Source organism: Ascidiella aspersa, chromosome 6 (assembly GCF_963924565.1).
Source record: "Ascidiella aspersa chromosome 6, kaAscAspe10.2, whole genome shotgun sequence".
Lineage (NCBI taxonomy): Eukaryota > Metazoa > Chordata > Ascidiacea > Phlebobranchia > Ascidiidae > Ascidiella > Ascidiella aspersa.
In genome coordinates, this window is record NC_139452.1 from 10,899,357 (window position 1) to 10,909,234 (window position 9,878).

General features: G+C 34.8%; 1 protein-coding gene across 1 annotated transcript; it reads left to right on the forward strand.

The window, feature by feature from the left end:
* Positions 1–1,812: 1,812 nt before the first annotated feature.
* LOC146139691 (scavenger receptor cysteine-rich domain-containing protein DMBT1-like) lies at positions 1,813–6,510 on the forward strand. Its single transcript, XM_083392350.1, has 6 exons — positions 1,813–1,981; positions 2,785–2,984; positions 3,229–3,382; positions 3,646–3,881; positions 4,833–5,049; positions 6,223–6,510. Exons 1-6 carry the CDS (start codon positions 1,933–1,935, stop codon positions 6,321–6,323), a joined length of 957 nt encoding a protein of 318 aa, XP_083248476.1. The 5' UTR covers positions 1,813–1,932; the 3' UTR covers positions 6,324–6,510.
* Positions 6,511–9,878: the final 3,368 nt, after the last annotated feature.

The following is a 9,878-nucleotide window of genomic DNA, read 5'->3' on the forward strand; positions in this document are numbered from 1 at the left end:
AGACCTATACTCTGCGCACTTTTTTATCACATTTTTTCCTAAGAAGAGTGCTGTTCTTGATCAAATTGGTGTGTATTAACCTAATGTTAACCGCGAAATTATTGCGTTTATTTGGTTTTAATTGGCCAACTTTCAAGGACCAGACTTGACGCATTGGGTTTGGGGGTATTCATGGTTATGAGTTGGTTCAAATAAGAAATTACTTTGAAATTTTTGTATTAAGTATTTCAGTTATTATTCCATATCTTAAAATAGTTTCAAATAATTTGGATTTTAGCTAAAGCGAACACCGAAGATTTGGAGCTACGTTAAGCCCTACATTTGCCACTCAACGCAATATTCAGTGTTGCGAATAAGTCATTTAAAATGACTTAAGTCCCTGACAAGTCATTTGTCAAAAAACTAAGTCCGAGTCAAGTTATTTTTGAAGGCAGTTCAATTTAAATAATCACCAAGTCAAGTCATTGGCTTAGTCATTACAACACTGGCAATATTCCACGTAAAACATGACATTTCGTGTTGCTGTGCAATGGGCATGTCATGTTTAATCCTTGCGTATATAGTTAGGAAAATGTTTTTTGAGACGTAAACAATGCATTTTCGCACTATTGGGGTTTTTCAAACAGCACTTCTTAGGTAGCGCGCTTCGAGGCTCTGTAAGGTAAGCCGTGAAATATCAAATTATTCCTGCTCGACCACTGTACAAATTATTTTTTAATGTTAATGATACGATTAATTTTTAGCCAATTTGTATACCAGAAGCACTGTTATTGCAAAACGACACTTGTATTCTGGCAATATGTTGGGCAATCCTATACAGCTGTATGATCCGATATAAAAAATAATTGATTTCACTCATTCAAATTAAGGTAAAATTATGCAACACCTACCAAACTAAAAAGTGTAAATACAATAATTTTCAATTTTAGTTACGTTCATTTGTCATTTACTGTTTCTAAATTATACATTTTTTCGATAATTTAAAACAAACTTATTTCCTAAACTTGAGTTATTAAAATCGTATTAGTTAGAGCAGCATCTTTGTTTACAAAAACATAGTTTATTCATAGACAAGTATCAACATGACATACAATTTTTCGTTAGTTGAACCTGGCTCTAGCCATGGCATCATGTCCCCCTCGATCTAACCCTGCCCACCACTTTTTGAATTAGTGTTAATTTCGCTTGGCTTGTTTACTGAAAGTTTAGCTTGCGGCACATCGATTCAACGTAAAATAGCCGATCCGTCAATGGTATAATTACTCTTAAGTGACCGCGCCGCAAATTTGGCGATTGTCTAATATTCGAGATAGAAAATGCCTGCATGACTTTCGTTACGGAAGTGGTACACAAGAAATGATGTAATTTAGTGTTATTGTTATGACTTATCGTTTGCGAAAGTAGCCACGTTTTTCGGTTTATTTCATTTTCTAACATGCAATCTGTAAATTCTTTCATTTAACCTACTTTAAAGCTGTCTGGAGAAATTCCGAAGCTGCGGTTTCGAATCCATGAAGGCTGTTATTAGCACGAATTATGCTTTCCGTCGAGAACATATAAAATACATTTGTACGTCCGGCTAGTCAACACACACACACACACACACACACACACACACACACACACACACACACACACATACACACACACGCGCGCGCACACACACACACACACACACAAACGTATCACGATTTTGTTATGGCAAAGCACGCCCGCAACAGAAACTCCAGCCCGAGGCACTGACTCGACAAAATTTCTAGCAAATTCGTGTTGTCACAAATTGGACGTTAGGTCAGCTTCGAAACCAGATTAACCGAAGAAAAAGGGCGGTTTGAAACGCATGGCAGACGTCCGTCGCACATATATGTTTAAGCCATATAGCGCAGAAGAATAATTTTAGTCGGCGAATTGTCAACACGCTGTAATATAAAGATGAGCTTACCAGTTTCCATTATCATCGCCGTTCTGTTCTGTGTTCAAGGTAGGACGAAACTTTGTCAGGAAAGTGATAATACTAGTTACGTTTAAAACAGTTTACCTTTGTTGTATTGGTGGTTTGATTTCAAATATATGTGTGTTTGTGCCGGCCGAAAAATAGTAAAGTTATCCTTGACAGTGGTGTTAAATATTAGGAAAATAAGACCTATAAGGCAGTTTAACTCAGTGCTGTTTACACTTCAAAATCCATTTTAATAAACCGCAAGTATCAATACAAAAAACATTATAAAGCAATCAATTGCAAAACGTTTTGCATTACATTTGAGTTTCATTCGAGGAAAAAAGTTTAAAAAGCACTTCTTTCAAAACAAAAAAATACGATTCGTATTGCTGCGAACGACGACTGTGGCTCCATGACCACATTTATTAACAGCAAGCCAAAAAATGCCTTAATTTAGGGTAAAGACCAATTTTTGATTTAATAGTTTTTAAATTTCTTTAAATAGTGTTGTATCAGTCTTATCCTCACATCTCAACTTGTGTAAATTTCCTCCAAGCCAGTTTAGGCGATATTCGAAGCAACAAAATATCGGTAGATTCCGGACGATAACGCAAATATCCAAACCAAATATACAAAACACGTCGATCAAGACATTTTCTTTGTTTATTATTTATAAAAAATGGCAAAACTTTAACTAGACGCATTAGACACATAACAAGATGCTTACATCTCTCGATATATGTGGCCATTGCTGACTCTACAAACGAATGAGTCATTTATTTTCGCTCTGACAGTAAGTAGCCTAACTTGATTTAACATTTAAAGCGTGTTTTGTATTTATGCAGTACGTGCCGAGGTGAAATGCACGACAATAAGCACTCCATATCGGGGAAATATCCACTCACCAAACTACCCGAATGATTATAACGTGGATACTGTCACCTGTTACTACTTGAGACCTAAGAAAAACTTCGTCGTTGCCATGACGTTTCACGATTTTCAGCTTGAGAAGCCTTTTGACGGAGAACTGACGGACTATTTAAGGGTACATATTTTTTGAATTTATTTATTCAAGGTTCTAAAGTAAACCGTTTTATATAGCGACCATAAAGTATAACATCAGGTTTTTTGTTGTATACATTTTCGCAATGGATGTAGTATCGTAAAAAGACCCCACTGTTATATGTTTAACGCGACTTCGAAAAGTAAAATCTAAAAAATAAAACCTTTTTCAACATAATGTGGTAAACATTATTTGGCAGTTTCGGTATCTTTTGCTTTTTCTCTAGATTTTCGACGGAGCGAAGAAGGATGATCCACCTGCTCAATTTTTTTCCGGCACGATTGAGCCATTTACAATTGTCTCAAAGACCCACAAAGTTCGAATGCGCTTCGAATCTGATGGGATTTTTCCTCAAAAAGGTTTCAACATGTCGTATGAATGTAAGTTTAGGAAACGAATGGTGTGAAACTAACTTTTTTGCCTTAAAGTATTTAAACAAAATGTAAAATAATACATGTTGTATAGTGTTATACGCCTTTTTTGCTGTTTGCTTGCCGAGATATAATAACTCTTTCCAGAGTGAAAATTTGAAATATCGCAAATAAACTAAAAACAGGAGACGGCCTATATAAGACAACGACGACTTTTGTTTGTGTATTTTTTGACTCCACAACGACTGTAGCTTTCTTCCGCTATTTTCCAGTTGTCGACACCACCAAAACGTATTGTGACGTAAGAAAGTACCAGTCGAACAGCACGGTTTTGGGAAATTGTACAAACACTAAGTACGAGGTATTGGCCCAAGAATGCGAGGCAACCTGCAATTCGAATTATCAGGTCAAACAAAATGTGTCCTCATCGCGCTGCGTAAACGGGCGATTTGAATCGGTGTGCGAACCGAAACCACAGTTGATCAAGGAATGCGTCACTAGCAGTTTCGTAAGTATTTCTAAAACATATTTTTTCAAGTATATCATGTTCCTAAAATATATTTACCAGATAGCAAAGTCGTATAGAGTTGGAACCGTAATGGCGCCACATCTATATCTATAGGTGCCGTCATGACAACAAAGTATTAACTTAAACAAGAATTGACTTTAAAATTTGACTTAAAAGCTCTGATTTTTTGCAATGATGCCAAACATGGTTACAAGCGGGAGCACACAACAAAACCTATGAAGCAACGATATCTAAAGCTGAATTATCGATAATACTATGGCGCTTAGACCAACAGTTTTTATGTAAATGATCTTAACTATACCTATAGCTATATATATTTATCGTGGGCCGCTAAAAGAATCAAAACAGTCGCCCAGCAATCAGTAAAAGATTGGGCAGGCCTGGTGCAGACTCGGACAACTATAATTCTAGTTTTCTGATTCAATGAATTAGAGCAAAATACGGCTAATTCTAATTCTAATTTTAGTTCTAATCTAATTCGGATTTTACCAAAAATACTAATTTTTCCAACGGCATTTTTGTTCTCTTAGTCAAAACAAAAAATTTGAATGCAAACTCTTTGGGTGGAACGTAATTTTCACAGTCTGAAAATCATATTCTATGCTAAAAGGCATCAAAATTAGCGCACATATATTTACCATTCACTTTCTTTTTGGAATAATTTGCGATTTACTGAGATTGATTGTGAATATTCAAATGTAATTCTAGTTTCAATTCTAGTTTAAATTAGTTTTTTTTAAGAATTCGGTAATTCTATTTCTAATCTAGTTTGAGAAAACTCAAAATGATTCTAATTCTATACTAATTTAGAAAAAACTAAAATGCTCTAATTTTAATTCTAATCTAATTTTAAAAAGCTAAAATAAATCTAGTTGTCCAAGTCTGGCCTGGTGTGTAATGCTCTAACGACTGCTCGATGTTGTCTCAAAGAAAAACTGCTCTTACACGCTGGAAGAAGTGATAGCGCACACCAAGTCAAATGAAAATGCAAAGAGGGACGAGAACGCGAAGAAACAAGCAGCGTCCAACGAACTCCATCTCGCTAGAATGATCGGTGGACGAAGCATTTCCAACTGCCCTAAATTTCTGTGCCACAAACCAGATCATGGACCAAGATACGGTTTCAGCTGTAATTTTTTCACCAAAGGTACTTGATAATTATTACCATCACAGTGTTTGTTTGGTAAAATTACAGACAAAATGGGTTATTTTACATTTAAGTGGGGGTATTTTTATAGAATTAGAATTGCGTTGATTTTTTTGAGCGCCTTAATACCAGTGCTCAATATTGTTATTAAGCGTTTATCATTTGAAATTTTTTTTATAATTTGAAACAAATATTTGTGAAACTATAGAAACGTCATAACTAATTTTTTGAATGACTGTGTTAAAAAATCTAGTAGATCTTTATTAGGGTTAACTATACTTAAAGTTCAACCTCTAAGCTACAAAGATCAGTGATTCTCAGCCACAGCTAATATTATATTATTTGTATCGCTTCATAAAAAAACATGTGAAAATTAAAATGATCAGGTTTAAAATAGGCAATACAACATTTTTACAGCTACTGTTTTACATATTTTTAGAATTTACAAATTTATTATATAATACTATTCGAACTAAACCCTTTATCACAATTTAACGTGAAAGTAATTAAAAAAAAAACACATATAGCCATGCCAGATGCCACCTTTTTGTTTCACATTGTAATTCCCTAAAAACAGTTCTGCTTAATTAATCTGTTTTATTATTTCACTTTTCCAAAACTACTTTCGCACTGTTGAAGACTTTTTAAAATGACTTTGCCAGTAAATTCATTGGTAAAATAACTTAAGACCAAGTGAAGTCATTTGTAAAATAACTTTAGTCCAAGTCAAGTATTTTTCAATAAATCACAAGTCAAGTTCCAGTCAATAGCAAGTCAATCTCAAGTCAACCTTGTCATAAAAAGTAAAAGTTTATCTACTAAAGTTGGAAAAAATTAAGATATATGACCTAATTTTATAAAAAAAATGTTTAATGAAAACATCTCATTTTAACCCAAGTCATTTGTCCGAAAGACTTATGTCAAGTCAAGTTATTTGCTCAAAAGACTTGAGTCAAGTCAGTCATTTTTCCCAAATGACTTAAGTCAAGACAAGTCGTTTGAAAACAGAGACTTAAGTGCAGTTAAGTCAAGTCATTGACTTTATTACAACACTGGTGTTTGAAAAACAACTTTTGTTCCCCCAAAACCCCAAGAGGACTTTTTATCATGCGAAAAAAAAACGCCTATGTTACTTTTCACTTCGCATTATAATGGCGCTTCTTTTTATTTTAGCGAAACTTCAGACGATTTGCTGGCTTTGCCGTTTGTACGATTGTAAGGAAGACGTCTCCGACGATGTAAAAAGAAGAGCAACCATTTTATTGAATGGATGATAGCATGTTGGTAACTTGTACCGAAATCATATAATTGCGTCTTAAAATTTGCTACTATAGCATTGAATGTGTTGTATTGCGTTTTAGTTGAACCTGTTGCGTATTATTTTATTCGGTTCCTGTGTATATGTAAAATTATTCTTTAAATCGCTGTTATGATGTCAATCATTAAATGTCCAAATGTGGATCTTTATGAAGAAAACAATGGAGAAAACAAGATATGGTGTCCAAACCCTGTACACACCCTATAGGCCTATATTTTCATCAACTGTACGAGATTTTTCTGACGAAAAGACCCAAAATTTCTAAGGTGGCATTTTAAATTAAAGAGGCAGCGACAAACTATTAAAACTTAGACTAAAATCAAGTCGCAAAATCATAAACGTATTTGGCAATTCCTAAAGCTATGCTGTCCAAATTACATCTTAACCTTGTAGGACACAATAAAAGAAGAAATAACAACTAGAATGCCATCGTTAAAACACTCCGAAAGGTTACATATTATAAACAACTAGCGCTTTGGGTTAGATGCCTCCCTTGTAAAACGTTCTTCTTGGATTTAAGCTATTTTGGTAACGTTAGTAACACAAAACACAGACGCTTAATTTATTTGCACTATTAAGAATTGTTGTAAACAAGCCATTTTGAAATGATTGAAATCCGGTCAAGTCATTCGTAAAATAACTTAAGTCCAAGTCAAAGCTTTGTGAACAATTAACAGGTTAAGTCCCAGACCAAGTTATCAGTGGCCCGAGCCAAGCTCCAGTCAAGTCATAGCTAGAGCAAGTTCAATTCAAGTCAAGCCCTCGTCATAAAAATAAAACTTTAAACTATTAAAATTGACAAATTCTGATAATGAGCAATAAAAAGTAAAAAAATAACATAAACGCAACATATAGCAAGCAAATTGTTTTATATGCAAAGATTGAGATAAATAACCCAATTTTACAAATATTTGCCTCAATGAAATCAATTTATTTTAACCCAAGTAAGTTAAGTCAAGTCAAGTCATTTGCCCAAAATACATCCGTCAAGTCAAGTTGTTTAGCTCAAAATACTTAAGTCAAGTCAAGTTATTTCTAAACAGTCACTTAAGTGCACTTAAGTCAGGTCACTGAAGTCACTGTTACCGATACTATCACTTGACATTTCTAACTTGAAATATAAACCAAAAAAACAATTTTAAATAGTTAACAACTGGAGATATTTACGCTAAAGCGAATTTGCGGCCCTACAATCAAAAAAATACCTTAAGTTGTCAATTTCATTACCAAAAGTTGTCAATTTCATCCTTTTTGCGAGTTTGAGCATACTAATGACGTCATTTGGTATCGTATCAAATCGCGATATTTTTGTCTACAATTAAGTCACAATTTTGTTCGAAAGAGTAACGCCAAGCAGTCTTACGAGTACCGAAAGTGGGCTAACGCGTTTGCAAAAACAAAGCATGCATATTAAAAGCATGAGTCAGAGAGTCACCTTTCAAGAAATTTGCCTGTGGGCTTATCGCGATGTATTATTATATCATCATGACGTCGCGAGCAGCGAGATCTCCGCGATCGCCGATTACTTCGAGAAAGCCACAACGAAATCAAAAATACAAGATTCGATTTATTTAAGGGCTTCGCGTTAGTTTGGTGAGGTCGTTGTTCTTCAAAGAATTATTTTGTAAAGATAAGTCAAATCTAGTGGTCTCTATACAACATCACTTTAAAAAGGGGGACTATATTCCGGTCTTCAAAAAGGCCACCGACCCTAGACAATTGTCAACCCACGTAATTTATCAGTCTCCTATCATTACCAATAATAATCATTAATTGGCGACGCTACTCTATTAGCATTTTTGTCTGCTTTGGATATTTTTCTATTTAAAGGAGGAGGGTTGTAAAGATATTTTTTTAGATTTTTATTATATCTATATAACATTAGATATTTATTTGTCGGACTGTTATGAGTTCACAATGACCTAATATCTGATATCGCTGTACAGTATGCAAAGCTCTGTGGCCCACTGAAAACAGCGTCATGGCCCATTACTGGGCAATGGCCCATAAGTTGAAAACCTCTGTTGTAACCGCTATAAGTAAAAACAAACTTTCTATACGTAACAGCCTATTGTTTTAATATGTTGTATTGCATTGCTGCCATCATTTTTATATCATCGGAAGGGTGATTATTTTTTGACCTAAAAATATATTTTTCGGACAAAATTTTGACATATTAGAAATACCTTGATTTTAACACCACATTGTTGTTTGAAGTCCCGTATTGGCGTCGCCAACCACACGTTTGAGATGTTTTACTGACTAACGGTCGCACACAAATTGGCAGGCGATTATTTTTTGATCTACAAATAAGAAATTTTGACCTGAAAAATTAAGATTTTGACAATTTTTAACCTAAAAGTAATCTATTTTGACCAAATTTTGACCTGTTAGACCAGTGGTTCTCAAACTTAAAAAAAAAAATTACGCAACGGTCCTCGCATTTTTTAAAAATTGATCACGGTTAGGGCTACCATATTTCAGCACCTAAAAAGAGGACATTGTTTTGCCTGCAAGTAGGCAAAACGAAAGTAGAATTAGTTATTTTTCTAGCCGCGCCTTTGGTAATTTTCCTATGCCTTGCGCCCCCCTACGAAAAGCAATTCGGCATTTTCAATTAAATGTCACTGAGACAACTTGTAAATAGCGAAGTTTGTTGTCGGTCGCGCTTTTCGCAATGGACACACAACAAAATTGAAAAATTAAATATTGCGTTATCGTGTTTCAAAAGACGTGACGGCACACAACACAACAGCAATATTGCAAAAACATTATCGATTCGCGCAAAACAGTTTAAGTTGCTAGCCTGTATCCAATTATATAAAATGTGGATAAAAATAGTTCGAACAGTGGATGACTTTTATCGTTTAAAAGTTAGCAAAATTATAATTAAATAGGGCCGTTATATACCTTCGATGACATGAAAACATGCAATGGCACTCAAAGAGACCTTGTGCTAAAAAAAGGTAACAAAACCAAAAAACAGAAGATTCGCGCGGAGCGCAAATTTTTTTTTTGCAGGTTTATAGTTAAAGTTGGCCAAATCAGAGTTTGTACAGCGCTGTAGGAGTGGTGTACAACCAAAACGAAACCATTAAAATCTTTCAAAAAAATTAAATATTGACTTAGAGCTCGCACCCCCTAAGAATTGCTTGGAGCCCCCCAAGGGGGCCGCGCCCCAGGTTAAGAACAGCTGCTGTATAGACAACTAGACAAGCTTCTGTAAGAAATAAGAACATAGCCTACCATACAGTAACACTGATAGTAGACTAGGCCTACAAAACACACACCTTTGCTTTATTCAAAGGCCTTTTTTAAATGTGAGGTTCTGTTGCCATTCTTTCAAGCGCAATGTTTGCAATAACAATCAAGAAGGTAGTGCTGGTAGGGCAATTTGTTGCAAAACCTGTTTTAAACCGGCAATCCAGCATGTTTCATGGCTACAGAAAAAAAAGATGACTAATCCTTCTAAAAGAGGACATATGGTAGGCCTATCTTCACCCACCAAATT